Below are 18,252 nucleotides of genomic sequence, written 5' to 3' on the forward strand. Positions count from 1 at the left end.
AAAAGTGAGCAAATTGACTAATTGTTGACCAATAAAGATCATAGATCATTTTAATAAATTCGTCTCACACTTTTTATCATTTTCGCTACACCGCGTGATACAGAATCGACCCCCAGAGTCCGCTCGATGACGCGGCGCCGGTGGTGATTGGCGCCCGTTTACGTGCGGCACTGCGCACTCGTCGCTTCGGTTGAGAACCCTCCGAATGTTTCCAAAGGCGATGTCCAGCCAGCACGCGCAACGAGGAAGGGGGCTGCGTTTTGTCGTGGTAGTTGTTTCTGCGTCGCTCGTGTGTAGCCGGTGACGAGGCAATCACAGCGTCACGAGCGCGCACATCCGTCTAGAACGCGAGCGCGTTTTCTTCTCGCAAGTGAGTGCAAAGGAACGAGATCGTGCCGTTCGTGTGGTGCGCGATATTCGTCTTCGTATCGTTGAGTTACGTTTCGTGTCGTCGTGAGTAAATCGTCGATCTCAAAGGTGCGTGCGTGCGTGCATGCGTGCGCGCGCGCGCGCTTACACATCGATGGAGCGAGACGTTGACGAGTGTGCGGTTTGAGAGCGAGAGAGAGAGAGAGAGAGCGAAACGAAAAGCTGGAAGGGGAAAAAGAGAGAGGAGAGAGATAGGGGAGACGGCGCGCAATAGACTGTAGCGCGCAATGTGTTTCCGTTCATAAAGGTGTAAAAGCAGAAGAGAAAAAAAGGAATCGACAGTTAGAAGGATACTGAAAGCGGCATAAAGAACGCGGGAGAAAAAGAAAGAGAGGAAGAGAAAGACGGAAAGCGGCGGCGACGGCGGCGCCGCTTCTTTTCGCCGTCGAATCCTGCGGGAGGGCGGAGGGAAAGAATCAACCTCCTCCGTCTCTCTCTGAGTATTCTCCGAGTGCGTGGTGTGTGTGTGTGTGCGCGCGTGTGTGTATATGTTTGTGTAGTGGTGGTGTAATAGTGTGCGCGCGTGTGTGCCCTCTCGTCGTCGGCGCGCGAAGATACCGAGCGAGGGCGCGCACAACGAGGTAGCGGAAGACGGAGGTGGCGAGGAAGCGGGGCGCGTCGGCGACGAGACGCCGACTACCTGCTGGCGCCCGTTTGATTAACGCGCGTGATTCCGTCGTCACGTTTACGACCGAAGCTGATCCTGCCGCTGTTGACGTTTCTTGACGATCGGCGTGCGGACGATGAAATGTGCGACGAGTTGCCGGGCCGCTTAGCGTAGTAGTAGCGTGTCGTATCGCCTGCTTCGACGACGGCGACGGCGGTGGTGGCGGTGGCGGCGGCGGCGGCGACGGGCCCAAAGACGTGAAGCGGTCGGAAAAATGGCGTCCGATAACGAAGCCTCATGCGCGAGTGACCCAAATTTCGCGGTGATCTGTTCGTTTCTCGGCTGCTTCGGTAAGTCCTGCGGCATCATCTTCCCGGACATCGCGCGGCTCCAGGATATGCTCGAGAACACGCAAGAAGGTGGGTCTTTTTTACTCCGTTCTCTCTTTCTCTCGCTCTTTCTCCTTCTCTCTCTCTCTCTGTCTCTCTCTATGTCTCTCTATTTCTCTCTCACTCTCACATATATACACATTGCTCTTATGTGTATGCGATCTCGCGCGCGCAGAAAGACACGGTCGTGTCTATGTGCGCGCGAGAGGACGAAGTATGCAAAGAGGCGCGGGAGCGAGCAAGATGGAACTATCGCGACCCGCCCCCGCAAAAGGCCAGCAGTCTGAGCGCGTACCACTGGTTTCTTTCGTACGATTTCGCTCGGACTGCGAAGCCTCCGTCCTTTTGTCTGCTTGTTGTTTCGCGCGAACGAGCCGTGGCTCCCGACAGCGGCTATGACGACAACAACAACAACAACAACGACGACGACGACAACGACAACAAGCAAAAACGATAATCGCCGCTTTTTGTTTTGTCGTGAGAGAGCGACTTGGCGCGAGATCGCTGAAAGCAACATCGGGCTATCCCCTCCGGCGCGTTCCGCGCCGTTTCGCTCCGATTTGAATGGTCTATAACAATACGCTCCCTCCGCGAGGCGTTGTTATTGACAGATAGCCGCGAGATGGGTTTCACGTTGTTGTTATTCTGCCGCGTGCTGCCACCTTTCTTGTTGTCAGCTTGTCGGTTACACGTGATTACGAGTTACACGCTCTCCGTTTTCTCGGAAATGTCATTGGTCTGTGATTCGCGACAGAAATCTTGTCAAAGACAGACGTTTCTTTACTTAAACTGTCAAACGTAAAGAGAGTTGAATTTTTTTTTTTTCGCATTTGATTCCCGAACCTCGGAGAGCGTTGTTTAACATTTAAATATTTAAACTAAGAAATGTATATATAAACATATGCATTATTTATTTATACCGTATTTATACATTCCTTAGTTTAGAAACTTCGGAGCCTGAAAGATTTATCAATTGTTTAAATATTTAAATATTTTTTTTTATAGGAAGTTTTTAATATATTTTTTTTTCAATTATTATTTAAAAGTTAAAACAGTATATCGGAAGTTTTAGATATGTAAGATATACCGATATAAATTTATATATTTTGTATCTACATTTTTAGTCGAGAAATTTGTTGAAATTTATTAAAAAATATTACACTTCCTCACATGTGTTTGCGCAAGTTTCATTAGTGTGTGTTTCTTCTTTCTCTAGTGTCCCGAGAATTAATAGATCTGCACATCAAGTTGCTGCGTAAAACGCGCAAAACCGTGTCACCAGAAAAATGGGAAAGGGCACTAGTCAAGTTTTGCCACACGTATTCCAATCAGGATGGATGGGAACTTGAACGTTTTGGTTACAAAAAAGCTCGGATTGCCGTTAAACTTCGTTTGTTAAAAGTATTTAAATGACGTACAATTTTAATTTTTGCAACACAACAATTGTGGATTAAATCGTTTTTTATGCAAAAAGTTTCTTCTTTTACATTCTAGGTGCTTTTGGAAACGCAATTCGACTTAAATCAAAAGTTTAAAAACGAAGTCAACAAATTGGCAGCTGCTGAATTGCGTGTGGAACCATTAGGGAGGGATAAAACTGGATTAGCGTACTGGTGTCAGATTGATGAGGAATGTAATGTGAGAGTTTATAAAGAAGATTTAGATGAAGAAAGTTGGGAACTAGTAGCTAAGTAAGTTTCGATATTTTGCTTGATTAAATATAAATAACAAAATTTATATGAAATGAGATGCTTAATTTGATATTGTGACATGTTTTCCAATTCTTTATCGCAATATAGGGATCGGGAAGGTATTGTGAGTCTCATAAATACCTTATCGAACGGCGAAGCTGGGGCTATACCAATTAACGAGGATAGCAACAGTTTAGAGATCTCTGAGAAACCTATAATAGATACTGGCCAAGTAACGACGTCTCCGAGTTTGGAGGACGAGGTTGCGCAAGAGAACAGCGTTTCTGTTGACGAGGTGAACGACAAATCGTTACCGAATGGAAGAAGCGAGTTCGAGGACGAGCAAGAACACATTCAAGAAGAAGAACCTGATCAAGATCGGGACGATATTGCTAATGACGCCGAAAACGACGAAGAGGAAGATGAGGATGTTGAAGAAGAGGAGGAGGAGGAGGAGGAAGAGGAAGAGGATGAGGAGGAAGAAGAGGATGTAACAAATGACGAAAGTTCAAAACAGATCACGGAGGAAGACGATTCTCAAGAGATGATAGAAACTTCGAGTGCGGAAAGATGTACTGCTTCGTCTTCATTACCAGCGACAAAACCGCTAAACGCAAAGGTGGAAGATGCTAGCGTAAAAACGGAAAACATAAATCACAGAGAGACTACTGAAACGTCCACTGCTACTGCTTTGTCATCAGACGGTAAACCTGCGACGACGCATCAGCCGGCTGCTCTCACGAAAATCGAGGTTGAGGAATTGGCTCCGTTGAAGTCGATAGAGACGCCTGTTATTACCTCGTCTCCGTTGAAGCTGGTGAATATCGCGGAACTGAAACAGGCGCCGGAAGAAAAATTGGTAAGTCCAACAGCATCGGTTGTTGCACCGTTGAACGTGACAAAGAAATACGGTAGTTCCGACGAGATCATAAATTCTGCAGCAAAATCGCTCGACAAGCTTTCCAACAAAAATAACTTACCTTTCACGGATTCTATTCCCATGGGTCATACCAAGTTGTCTCTCAAGCCAATAGATCAATTAGCTGCGAATCTTGGAAGGATACAATCGGAGAAATTAGAGAAACCGAGCGGGCCAAAATCGCTTGAAAAAATTGCGGAATCGCTTGCGAGATCCGGCGGTATACTGGGAAATATGGCAAACGGAGAGGACGACAGGCTGCCGCAGGACTTTTGCGCGAGAAATCAATCGGAGAAATCGACGACGCTCAGAGGCCACAGAGGCATGGATCTGTCAACATCGCCGCGCGGTTGGGAGAGCGCGAACGAACAAAACAGACCGGTCGACTTCTCCGGGATCGATCTTTCTAGTCGGAAAGCGTGCAAAACGATGGACCTTCCCTCTCCAGGCTACAGAACGCAGGACTTCCAGCACCGTGAGATGGACTTGAGCACGAAGAAACCGAGCAAACCAGAGATGTCGAATTTGTACGACGCACGTAATATGATGATACGCAATCATGCGATGGTTGCCGATCTGAGCAAGCGACAGATGGCCTTCGGTTCGTACAAGATGCCGTATCACAATACATCTAGATTACCCGTCAAGGACGAGCACAGACTACCAAGCTACACGATACTTCCAGATCCCAGCAAACTCACGACGCTTAGAATGAACACCTCATCGTTGAAACGTCCCATGGAGAACGATGATACGCAGCAAGAAATGCTCAAGAGGATAAGAACGGACGTACTTCCGATCAGAAGCACCATGGACAAAAGATCGATGATGGGCGGCAACTGGAGAGACGAAGTGGGTGAGGCCATCGAAGAGCCAATGATGATGGTTCAGGGAGAAGGATCTGGTAGCGACTGCGACGCAGTGAATCCTACGGTCGGGGAAGCAATTGAGGAGCCAACGATTTTTTTTTACGGTGAAGGTTCCGGTGAAGATTGCGAGACGGGCAATCCCGGCGACGACGCGTCCACTGACAATAAAGAAAGCAACGAATCAAAATCCGAAGCTGACTCGGCCGCCACGACGTTGTCGCAGAATAAAGTTCTGGGCGAGGACGAGGTGTCCACAGGCGCGATAGTGTCGAGCAAACCTCCTGTAAAATTAAATAGAAACTTTCCCCAGTCTAGTGTAAGTGTAAACGATAACTGTCAAATAGTAGACTCTGTACAAGAAAAGCCAAAGTTTAAGTCGACGTTAGGCGTCCAGCTAATAGCGAAGAGTAATACATCCGGTTCGGTCAAGAGGTTATCGAGGTGGGATGTGGGGAAGCCGGAAGAGAAGGTGGAATGCGACAGTATCATATCAAACGAAGAAGACATATCACTGAAGAACACTGACGATCGCGAGCACAACAGTGCGGATCAAAGGCTGAGTGAAACTGAAGAAACACCCAAAACAGTTTGTGAAGATTCTACCAATGTGAATCGAGAGATCGTCAAGACATCGGACGTTGGAAATTCTTCGAGCGCGAACAGTGAAACGTTTGATGACAAAAGTGCTAGATTGCAAGTGTCCGATATAAGTTCGGAGAATACGATTCTGATGGAACAGAAAAAAGATTCTGAACTTCAAGAACCCGTGCAGTGTGATTCGTCCACGTCGCCGAGTCAAGCGGACGTCTCGCAGACAATCGAATCGTGTAAAAATCCTGAAGCTACGATAGATTCGACCGATGTACAAAACGTTTTCGATATCAATAGCATAGTTACATGCAACAAGTCGGACGTTTCTTCAAAAGTGTCAGCGGATAACGAATGCAAGCCGAATGCGTCGCCACCGAGATTTTTTTTTGGTCCTAATTGTATCTCTTATACCTCCAAGTCCGACGAAGACGGATCGATTTCATCATCAATTACGTCTGTACAATACGGGTGCGTGTCATCGTCAAAATCAACGGACGACGCAGCTTGTCTTCCGTACAAGTCGGAAGATTTCGATTTAACGCAAACGAACAATAACTCGTTGAAATCAAATCTGTTTACTTCGGAGTCCGATGCTGTTCTAAGCGAAAATGATAATAAAGAAGCGGAAAAGGTCGACAGATCAAACAACGAGCTTGATCAAGAAGCCGCTACGCTCAGTAGTTCGACAGATCCGAACGAATCGTCCGATTGCAACACTGCTAAATCATCCGTTACGCAACTTCAAACGAAGACGAGCGAAGAGCCAGACGTGCGAGAAGAATCCGCGCCCGTTGGGAAAGAGATGGAAGAAAGTGATAACTCGAATTTACACACGAGTGTCACGTCAGAGGCGGTAGCTGAAAATGAAAATGTCGACGATATGAGTGTAATTGAAGAAGATGAGGTTGATGTTAGTTCGATTAGCAAACCCAGTTCGCTTGAGCCAGCAGAAAGTGCGACTGTTGAATTACCGCAATGTGAACAATCCGTCGATCTTGAAAAATCCGCGAGCGTCGATATTCAAGAAACTCTTATCGAAAGATCGAACGATGTTACGTCGCAGTTGGATAATACGGTGGATAATAAGGAGAACAGAAGCGAAGAACCAGCGTGTGATCTTGAAGACAAGAACGATCATCAGTCGACATCCGATCCAGACGTCGACGAGGGTCGAGAAAAACCTGAAGTTTTTGCTTCGATGCATTCGTCTGTGTCATCTTTGACGCAAAATTTGGAAAAAGAAACGGAACTGGTGAATCTCGAGGAACTCGAAGATGTTACCACCAAGTCGAACGAGCAACCGGATTCCGCGAATGTGGAACCTGCGAATTCTCAGCAATCGAATACACGATTCGAGAGAAACGATCCGACTTCGGCGGAAGACGAGAGTTGCGACAACCAAATTGACAAGAACGACAATTTCTCCGAAACCGACGGCCAGGAAGATCGTTCGATCGACACGGACAACGAGAGAATAAAAAGTTTAGCCAGTTCCGACGCCGACTCTACGTACGTTAATTACGACAAAAATAGTGAAAGAACCGACGTGTTGTCGGATGTGGGATTGCAGGACGATGGATCGGGCGACTCGGAAGATATCAAAGAGAAAGAAGACTTGAACGACGCTCGAGTTAACGACACTCTGTTCGGTGTTGATTCCGAAACCCATTTTCCCGTTAATTCCGCGATAACCAGTTCGGAGTCTGCCGAAGAAAATGATAAGCACCGTTTAGTTCCTACTATAAACAGTCCGGATAGTGCCTGTGCGCAGGATTCGAGACCTCAAGAGAGCGAACCTCAAGAGAGTGAACCTGTGCAAACAGATATTGAAAAAATTGAAAGCGCAGACCTGTCGTCTGTTGCTGATAATAATAAATCTTCCACGTTCAGCGTTTTACCACCAGTGCCCGAATTAAAAGAAACTACGGAAGAAATCAATTTGTCTAATCTAGTTCAGTCCACGTCCAGTGAGTACGCGGATGATGTTTCTGAAAGTCCTTGCATTGATCAGGATTCAAACGAGGACATGGTCATAGACGATCTCGTGTCCGAATCTAACGAATCGTTCAAAGAACCCGAGGAAGTTGGAACGAATGACGAACAACAAAGAGATAACGCGGCGTCAGAAATACGGACGGATCCTGAAGAGAAAGCAGTCATTGCGGAATCCTGTCGTCAAACAACGATCGAATCTGAAATTTCGAAAAAGTCTGAAGCTGATGCGGAAAGTGAAAACGATCTTAAAAAAGAAGAAGACGATGAAACAAGAACTTGCGACAACGCTGACGAACGGAACGCTGATGTGATTGCCGAAAATGTTTGTGACGACGGCAAAACTACGGAAATAGTTGAAAGTACAGAAAAATCAGAGACGGATGCAACACCTGTTGTAGCTCCCGCTGAACAGTCAGATATAGAAACATCAAATATAGCTTCTCAAGAGTTTTCTTCTCAAGAAAAATTAACGGACGATAACAGGCAATCTCTGGTTGCGAATTACAACAGCGATTCGAATGACGACATCAGCGACGACGTTTTCGAATCTGACGTGGCGCAAGCAAATGATTCTAAATCTGACGTCGTCGTCTCATCGGAACAAAATCCGAATGAAGATTTAGACAAAAAGTCTATCAAAGAATTAGACGAAGAGTCTGTCAAGGAATTAGATAACGAGTCTGTCAAGGAATTAGATAACGAGTCTGTCAAGGAATTAGATGAAGAGTCGGTCAAGGAATTAGATAACGAGTCTGTTAAGGAATTAGATGACGAGTCTGTCAAGGAATTAGACGAAGAGTCTGTCAAGGAATTAGACAAAGAGTCTGTCAAGGAATTAGATGAAGAGTCGGTCAAGGAATTAGATGAAGAGTCGGTCAAGGAATTAGACGAAGAGTCTGTCAAGGAATTAGATGAAGAGTCTGTCAAGGAATTAGATGAAAAGTCTGTCGAAGAATTAGATGAAAAGTCTGTCGAAGAATGTGACGTTAATAGTGCGAATTTAGTTTCCAACGTGCCTAAAGAACCATTGTTCGTTGAAGTTGTTGAAAAACAGGAAGAAAAATCTGTGGAACTAAAAACCAACGAGATATCGAATGAAGATGCTGCGATCGTGGAGCAGAACGTTAAAATTAATACACAAAATTGCGATAACAACGAGTGCGTCGATAAAGTGCGAGCCGAATCTGTTTGCAACAATATTGAATATTTAAGTGACAAATCTACAATGTCTTTGAAGGAGAATGAACTTAGAGTAGAAGAAACAGATATATCGACCGTCAACTCTGTTAAAACGCCGGAAGTGTCGGACGCGGCAAAGATAGTCTCCGAAGTCACCGAAGAGACAACCGAACCTCATCTAAACAAGACATTTGAAACGACTGCCGGTCATATTGAGAAAAACAAGGATTACGTCAACAATTTTATTGACAACGTGAGAACAGTGCAGGATGTTCAAAGTGTTCAGGATACTTCAAATATTCTCGAAATGACGCAAAAAACGGATTGTTCGCCCGAGAACGTTCGCGATCTAAGTTCGGACGATGTGAATAAGTTCATAAAATCATCTCTCGTTGAAGAGGAGCTCAACGCTGTGGACAGACAAGTGGCTGACGTGTTTCACGTGAAAGAGCAACATATACGAAATTTGGATGACAAACTAAACGTTGTCAATTTCGAAACCGATAATAATATAGCGAGATTGAAAAATGTGAACGAACATTTTGCCGAGGAACTGTCTATTCCGTGTAAAAGATTCAAAGAAGATCTCGTCGATTATGTCGACAATCAAGACAATAAGTGGGATGTGAAGTCGCAAGACGAATGCTTGCCCAATAAATCGTTCGTGCAAGAAGCGAGCTTAACGCCGCTTCAAACCGCATTGGCATCCGACATTGCGCCAGTTAAATCGGACAACGTTCTAAATGTGGACAAGTCGCATGTGAATTTAGAGGGTAGTATGTCCTCATCCGACGCACTTTATTATCACAATTCAATGTCCGCGAAGATGGAAGATGTTAACAACTTGGATAGTGCTTGCAACAATCAAAATGAATCTTTTAGTATAGACGCAAATGTAAATAAAATTACGGAGAACTTAGACGAGAAACCGGCCTCGGTCGGTGGTAACGAATTATCGGATTCGTTTTCCAATCAGGAAACGATCTCAGAAATTGGTGCTATGAAATCTGACGTTAAGAAAGAAGCCAGCAAGAGACTGATCGATTCTTCCGACATGGAAGATGTTCCTCCGATAAAATCCAAACCACCCTCGTACGTGGAAAATGATGACAAAGTGTTGTTAGAAGATTTGAAGAGCATCGACGCGCAAGCGCCCAAGAGTTTTGATAATTTTAACGAGATCGAGAAAGCGGAGTCGCGAGTCGAGGAAGAGATGAAATCGTCGGTGATTTCCGTGGCGTCGCAAAATAATTTCGCGACGGTTAACGCCGATTCCGCTGTCACGTCTATAGACGACGACGACGACGACGACGATTCGAAGAAGATCAATTTGGATGTTACGGATGAGAAGGAAGAAGAACCTACGGAGATCCCGGATATAGAAATGAAAACCGTTTCCGTGGTTTCCGACGATTCGACCGGTATGGACAACGAGGACGTTTTTAACGTGCAGCCGGAGGAAGCGGATCCTTTAGCGTGTACCGACGATGACATGACTATGAAGAATTTCGAGAACGCGTCCGACGCGTCGAAGATAAGCATTCGCGTTAAACCGGCGTCCGAATTGGTTTACGAGGGATGGAAGTTGGACAGTACGACCGTGGAAGCGCCGAAGATCTCGCGAAAGCGACGGAACAGCGCTAACGAGTCGAATTCCGAGGACGGCGGAAAACAGGAAGATGAAGAGATGATGGGTGGGAAAAGAATCAAGTTGCGAGCGAAACGAATGCCCGACAAGGAACTGCGAAAAACCGTTGAGGAAAGTCGCGATGTGATAATGAGCTCCGAGGACGAGGCTGCGAAATGTGATCCCGACAACGCGACCGAACGCGCGGATAAAGACGGCAATAACGACGATCTGAACATGGCGCAATCGATAGCGATTGACAAGAAGATCAGGGGCCGGCCTAGGGGCAGACGACGACGTGGTTTTCGCGGTGGCGGACGTGCGAAACCAAAACTCGCTGAATTCCAAGGCGATTCAACGTTGGACGTATCGTCCGGTGTTCATCCCGATGGAACTCCTAATGATCTAAACACAACGTCCGCGGACGCTTCCGCGCAAAAAAAGCGAAAGAAGCGTAAGTACACGGAGAAAGTACATGTAACAACGTGTATTGTACGTACACAACAATAATTAAAAAAAAAAAACCTATTGATGGAAAAATGTTGGTTTTCCACAGGGAAAATGGTTTTGGGTTTAGAAATAGGAAGAGACATTTCACTGGAGTCAGAAAACACACCGGTGATACAGGACGAGATGCCTGTGAGGCAATCAAGACGAATAGCACAGTTAAAGATCAAGGAACAAGCGGACAGGCGCAGAATCGAGGAGGAAAGTATGCGCGAATTGGAAGAGAAAAAAGAATCGGAAAAGAAGAAACGAAAAAAGCAGAAGGTAAGTATTAAACGCGCTCTAAGGATTTATATCTCGTATCGCGCGTACAAGTAATCTCTCTCTTTTCCTTTTGCATAGCCGGAAAGCGAAGAGGAAGAAATAGTGAAGGAAATCGAAAAAGAGAAGAAATCCAAAAAGAAACGTCGAAAGAGAAAGAAGAAAAAAATGTTGGCTAAATTTAACGAGGCAAACCCGTGGCAGAGTTCGTCCGGATCGAGCAGCGATGAAGAAAACGATAACGAGGACGAGGACGAGGACGAGGATATTATTGAGAGCGAGGGGTCCTTGCTCTTCAAAAGCGATCACGAATTCTCCCCGGAGAGCGATCTCGAAAAGGATCAAGAATCTGAACCTCTGAGACGCGCAAGAACCGCGCAGAAGGGTAATTTTTTTTTACACAAGAAAAAAGATTTTCAGAAGAGTCGAAAAGTTATTTCGGTTCTTTTTCATCATTGTTTTTATTTTTATTTTTTTTTTTTATCTAGCTCAAAGCGATGTTGAGGAAGCTGACGATGAATACGCTTGTCAGAAATGTGGGAAGGCTGATCATCCCGAATGGATTCTTCTTTGCGACTCCTGCGACAAAGGTTGGCACTGTTCCTGCCTCAGACCAGCACTTATGCTTATACCCGAAGGTGACTGGTTCTGTCCACCGTGCCAGCATGTAAGTTCGCTCTGACTAATAGTCATTTAAAAACTTTTCTACATGTTATAAATGTAATTGTATGATTTTTTTTTGTGTGCATCAAACAACGTGCTTATTGCTTTAAAATTTGATTGTTGTAGAATTTGCTGGTGAACAAACTTCGAGAAACTATAAAAACGTTCGATCAATTAACGAAAAGACACGAGAACGAAGTGCTGAGGAAAAAGCGATTGGCGTTTGTTGGCATAAGTTTGGACAATGTGCTTCACAAGGGCGAGTCGCAACGCGCACCGAAAGGCTCGAAAGCGTCTAGTCAGGAGTCGGATAATGGTGAATGTTGTTCTAAATTTTGATATGACGATTACTTTTTTTACTTTTTTTTTTTTCAAATAAATAATAAATGATAGAAAGTAAAAATTGTGTGTTATTAATGTGATTTCAAATCTGTTTTTTTTTTTTTTTTTTTGCAGAATCCTCGGAGTCCTCTTCGTCAGCCTCCACTTCTGAGACAACGAGCAGCGAGGAGAGCGAACCGGTTTATCAATTGCGCGAACGCCGGTGCGCCAATACCTACAAATTCAACGAATATGACGACATGATTAACGCTGCGATTCAGGATGAGGTTGAGGCGGTTCAAGGCGCTGGTAATCAGGGAAGAGGCAAGGACATTGCGACGATAGTCAACGCGGAGAAGGAAGAAGCTCAGGTAGAACGATTAAAACATGCGACGTGATAATGTTATAGATAGCTGATCAGTCACAATACCGTTTCTTTTGATTTGCAGGCCGAGGCGTTGAAGATGACGCAATTAGAAGAAGATAAGGATGAGATTGATGAATCAAAACCAGAAAAAGAAAGTGACGAGGAATATAAAATTGAGAACGAGGACGTTGTTGATGAAGTAGAGGAGGAACAAAACACGGTGGCTAAGAAATTGCTAGCACGTAAAAAACATCGAAAGTTAAACAGTCTCGATATAAGCAGCGAGGACGATCCGGAAAGCGACGAAGATTTCAAAGGCACGAGTTCCGATGACGAGGAAGATTTTGATGATCACATTACATCGTCCGACGAAAGCAGCTTTGCCGATGTCAGACGACGCGGTAGGAAGAGCGATTCGCGCCCTGTCAGAAGATCTACCAGAGCGCGCATGACGAGAGCCTACGATGAAGATTTCAGTGAGTTTCGAATATTTTTTTTAAGATCCAAATTGTCTATATATTGAATAATGGTACACAACCGCGGAGCCTTTGGTCCAGAAAGGAAGTGGACATTCAATATACCGTAAAAAACTACATTTAGGGACGTTTCGATCATTTATTGTTGATCATCCTCAGCACTGTTAAATAACAAAATATAATTAAGTACAATCAAATACAATTAAAACTAACTAGTTTCAAATAATATCCGTTACAACGAATGACGGAAACAGAATGAGTAAGTAAACATGTACGCACCTAATTTGACAAGTCAACAACAGAATCGCCCAGTGCACGCCGGCAAGAACACGACTCAAAACTATAGATTACATAGACCAGAGCCTTCCAACTGATCACGTGACCGCATAGAAATCTTATGGCGCAAACCGCACGCCGTGCGCGAGTTGGAAGGCTCTGACATAGACGTACAAAAACAAGTATGATGTCTATGTGTCACATGTCTATATTAAGTTTCAATAATATGTTGTAGCTGAGACTCTCAGGTCTCTTTTGATATAAAATTACGATATTTAGATATAAAAAATTACGATAAAGAAGTTATTCTTAAATGATTGTTTATTTTAGTTAACGACGACAGCGAAGAAAGTGACCGACCAAAAAGGAAAAAATCATCAGTTTGGGGAAATTCGGACAGCGAAGACAGTGATAATTCATGGAGACAAAGAAAGAAAAAGTAAGAAACTCAGTTTGTAATTTCAATTTTCATTTTTATGTAATTTTTATTTTACTTAATTTTTTTCTTTGGCGTATGGGCGGATATGTTTTTGGAGCCCGATACCCACTAAAAAGCCAAGTCACTTATTTTCTTTTTCAATAACAATTTTCTCGAAATTTTCTATAGAAATAAATATAGGAAAAATTTGTAAAGTTGTATGATCAAGATTTTCAAGTTTCAAAAACTTGTCATTTTTTAGATATGTTCTATCTAAATCTCCTTAAAATGTTTTTTTTTTTTTTTTTTTTTTTTTTACAACTTATTACAGAAGCAGAACGGTACCAATGTCCAGAGTTAGGGCAGCACCGAAAACAAAGGGTAAGAAAAAGAAAAAGAGAAAACGTATTATAGAATCTGACAACCAGAGCGAGAACGACGAAGAGGAAAATGAGATGAAAGTTGAAAAACAGTGCGAGCCTAACTTGCAAACCGTAGGCACTACCGAGTTAAATGAGATGCTGGACGTCAACAAGCAAGAAAATTTTGAAAATAATACAGGCGAAAACAATGTCGAAATAAAAGACGATAGATTGCAAGAAGCAGTTTCCGAAGTTCCGATTCCACAGATTACACAATCAGAAGAAACGGTGCCAAATCAAAAAATTAAAAAGGTTGATACATTTACACGCACATTCGTAGATTAAAAAAAAAAAAAAAAAATTTGTGAGACAGAATGTCTTTAGATTTTAATAAATAAAGAAAACAAAATCAAAATCCAATCTTCAATACTAAATATAGTTTTTTTTGTTTCTTTTTCAGGATATTGCACCGAAACCGAAGAAAACTATTAGACGGAAAGTATGTGTTTTTATATGTATATATATTTCGCGTTTTATTAAATTGTATATATGTTTGTAGTATATATATTAACTCTATCGAAAACTTTGTAGGTTATTTATGGAAGACTTCCGGACGAAAATCGACAAGAAGAGGAAGAAATATTAAGTAGAAGAACTCGAGGAAGGAAAATCAATTACCGAGAGGAAATGGATAGCGAAGAGGTGAGTGACTTTATTTTGACAAAGTTTTGGTCACGTGTGACAAATTTCTGATTATTTTACAGGAAATGAAAAAGTTTTCATTGATGATGAGAAAAACTGGCGATAGCGAAGATGAATTTGTGGTAAACGAAGGTGAAGATGTAAACGATGACGGTGATAAGGATTCCGATTCTGGAGATGTTTATATACCCAAAAAAGATGCTTTAAAGTTCAAGAACAAATCACCGAAGGCGAAAAGACCGCGTAACGGGAGAAGTCCTGGAGCAAAACGCAAATCGTTGTCTGATGACGTACCAAAGCAAAGGAAGAAGCCTGGGCCAAAACCGGGAAGCAAACATCGAGGGCGCAAGAAGTTGAATGCTGATGCGGACAGAGATATGATTGGCGCAGTTATGGACAACCCTATTGGGGATTTAACGTCTAAGATGGACGAGAATCTTTCGGATAACGTCGGACTGATGGCAACGACGATGTCGGTAGCGAGTTCTTTCACTGGAGACGTTCCTGAGGGTTCGCTGACCGGTCTTGGAGCTGGCGAGCTTGCTGATTTGGATGAAGAGCAACTTGAGCAGATGATGGATGAAGAATACGGACGAAGGCAGTTAGAGCTCGCGGCTATCGAAATTGCAAAAAAGAAGAAAAAAGAAGAGCGAGAAGCTAAGAAGCTCGAGAAGGCACGTTTGAAAGCTCTAGAAATACTGGCAGCAGAGAGGCAGAGAGATCCTAACGCACCTGAGGGAATGGATGGAGAAGCGCCAAAGAAGAAGAAACGCGGACGTCGTAGCAAAGCTGAAATACTCGCTGAACAGATGCGCAGAGATGGCGCGCCAAATCTGGGTATCGTGCCAGGCGGAGGTATCTGTATACCAGATGGCACCGGCAACGTGCCGCACGGTGTAAGTCCTGTTTTAACTTCCGGTTTGACGCCGGAAACAGACCGAAGTGGCGAAGGACATATGCCACTTATGACCGGACCGGACGGGCAGCTTTTTAATCCGGATGGAATGCCAATGAAGCCGAAACGAAGAGGTCGTGGCAAAGGAAAGAAAACCCTCGCATTAGAAGCAGCCAGAGCTGCTGAGGCTGCGGCCAAAGCCGCGGCCGATGTTGGTTTGATCGGCATGGGCACTGATTCCAATCCGGATATGAAACAGAACGATTTACCAAACATTCTTCCCACACCAGGCAGCAGTACATCTGGTTCGGCTCCCTCTACTCCGCCCGCAAGTGCCGTTCCAACGCCAGGTCCACCTTCGACACAGCCGTCGAACCCGCAGCCAGTTTATCCGTCGCTACCTCCTGGTCAGCAGTCTTCCGTTATTACAAGAATGCTTCAGTCTCAACCGGTATCCAATAGTCCGCAGTCGTTCACAGCGGCGGCTGCAGCAATGGGTCATAAGTATTTCGGCAATCCCACCCCTGGCGGTCAGATGATGGGTAGTCCTCGGACAGGATACGAAATGCAGCCACGCGCTAGGATCCCGTCCCCGTATAGACAGGCCGGTCAGTCTATGCCGCATTTCGCCGCGGTTAGATCGGGCACGCCTCCCATGCGTATGAGAGTACCCGGTCCACAAATGTATCACACAACACATCACCCGATGGATCCGTCACCTTCAGGTGGTGGACCGATTTCCATCAACAATAGAGATCGCAGTTCGCCACTAACACCTGGCGGACCGGCGATGATTCCACCATCAGCTGGCAGTCCATTGGCCAAGGGAGGTCCAACTCCGCCGCCGCCTCCTCCACCGTACGTACGGGGTGGTCCCCCTATAGCTAGGTTTGCCGAGAACCCTATGGGACCCAGGCATCAGATGCCGCCATTCACCAACGCCTCGCCCGTTAATCACAACATACAGCAACCTTCTCCGCCGCCTAATCGACCGCCCGGTAACTTCTCCCCATATCATCCGCCTCCACCTCCCAACTATCACTACGGTGCCTATCCGCCGCCTCCGCCAATGACCACGGCGGATGACGCGGCTGCTTATCAGGGCTCACCATATCCTGCGGAGCATTTTTCCTCACCGGCGGACAATCAACCGCCTATGCAGGGACCGCCGCAAGGTCCGCAGTCGCATCCGGGTGATCCGGAAGAAGGCACTGGCGAATTCGGCGGGCTGGTATCTTACTTCAGTAGTCAGAGAGAAGACGATCTCGATTCGTAGCATGAGTGAGAGCTTGGCCAACCCTGAATCGTTAGATAAAGGAGAAAGTGTGCCCAGGTAAGACTTTTTGCTGCAGAAGGACACTGCGACGTAGAGTTTAATGCGCGAACGGTAATTCCGAAAGATCTTATCTTCGATAATTGCGCGCATGGACAAACCCGTGCGAGAAGTAGAGCTAGAGTCTTCCTCTTCGACTTCTATAAAGCGAACAGTTGTCCTGTTTAGCCCTTGCATTTTCACACGGAAAAGAATGTCGCCGATGGCACATCGAAGGTTGGCCAAGTGTAGAACGAGAGCGGAGAGAGAAAGAGAGAGAAAGAGAGATTAATCAAAGCGACGGGAGACGGAGCCTGTTTTCTAAGAATCTGTAAGTTTTTCTGTAATTAGCTTTTTCAGTTTGATTGAATTTATATAACGACAACGTGCGACTAAAGACATGCAGCGGTTGTACGGAATAATATAATAACGAGGCGAAAGATCTGAACCATAACTATTTGCATCATTATATATTCATCGAGAAGAATGTCCACACTATTGGATGTTCAAAGTAAGTTTTCGTGAAGTTTTTAAAAAGCGCGAGTTAGGATACTTTTTGTATCCGCCGCGATGTTAGTCATCGCGATGACGATGAGAACATGAGGAGAGGATGATCAAGTAAAAAAAAAAAAAAAAAACTGAAAGAAGAGAGTGAAATTAATCGAGTGGTTTGGACAACGCACCGTTGTTACACGTGTACATATGTAAATATCGTAAGTCCTTTAGATTACCATTACATGTATTATATATACACACACGTACACACACATACAGATATACGCAGTCATGCAGAATATAAAAGTGGATTTAGTGTGCAAAGAGGGCACAATTGTAATATTTAAATTTACTCAAAACAAAAAAAAAAAAAAAGAATGGTATATCTGAGTATAATAAATTAACAAATGGTGTGAAAACTATTATACTATAATTATTTATAAAGATGAAGATTAAGAATTTATGATATAGGCAGTATATTGTATTTTACAAATTTTACTTGATAATTCTATGAGAAATCATTAAATATAGTTATTGTTGAAGAACAGGAGGCTGCTCTCTCGAAATATATTCTATACGAAAGATGAAGAATAAAAAATTTAACGGCATATTTAAATCTATAATCGGTATATTTATATATACGTAAGAAAAAAGTGAAAAAAAAAATTATTATTATTATTGTGCAATCAATTACTAGATTTTTATGTGTACACATGTACTTGTTATTTTTTAAAATTTTTTTAAAGATAAATATATTTAAACAGTTTTTGCATGTGTGTATGTCATACTGAGAGTTCGCGTAGAATATATCGTGCGCGCTGGCTTTTTAAGAGAAGAAAAAGAAGAGAGAGAAAAAAAGATAATATATATATATATTATATATATATATATAGCTAATTCC

At 43.9% G+C, this 18,252-nt stretch overlaps 1 protein-coding gene across 1 annotated transcript; it reads left to right on the forward strand.

Moving 5' to 3' along the window:
- The first annotated feature begins 1,283 nt into the window (after positions 1–1,283).
- Positions 1,284–18,004, forward strand: LOC109855688. The gene is made up of 15 exons (XM_020430190.1): positions 1,284–1,455; positions 2,642–2,826; positions 2,920–3,116; positions 3,225–10,750; positions 10,853–11,067; positions 11,146–11,449; positions 11,553–11,731; positions 11,854–12,043; positions 12,184–12,419; positions 12,498–12,891; positions 13,498–13,606; positions 13,917–14,259; positions 14,408–14,446; positions 14,539–14,649; positions 14,712–18,004. Exons 1-15 carry the CDS (start codon positions 1,311–1,313, stop codon positions 16,818–16,820), a joined length of 12,282 nt encoding a protein of 4,093 aa, XP_020285779.1. The 5' UTR covers positions 1,284–1,310; the 3' UTR covers positions 16,821–18,004.
- The last annotated feature ends 248 nt before the right edge of the window (positions 18,005–18,252 follow it).

This window comes from Pseudomyrmex gracilis, unplaced genomic scaffold (genome assembly GCF_002006095.1).
Source record: "Pseudomyrmex gracilis isolate BER0280 unplaced genomic scaffold, ASM200609v1 scaffold_96, whole genome shotgun sequence".
Taxonomy (NCBI): domain Eukaryota; kingdom Metazoa; phylum Arthropoda; class Insecta; order Hymenoptera; family Formicidae; genus Pseudomyrmex; species Pseudomyrmex gracilis.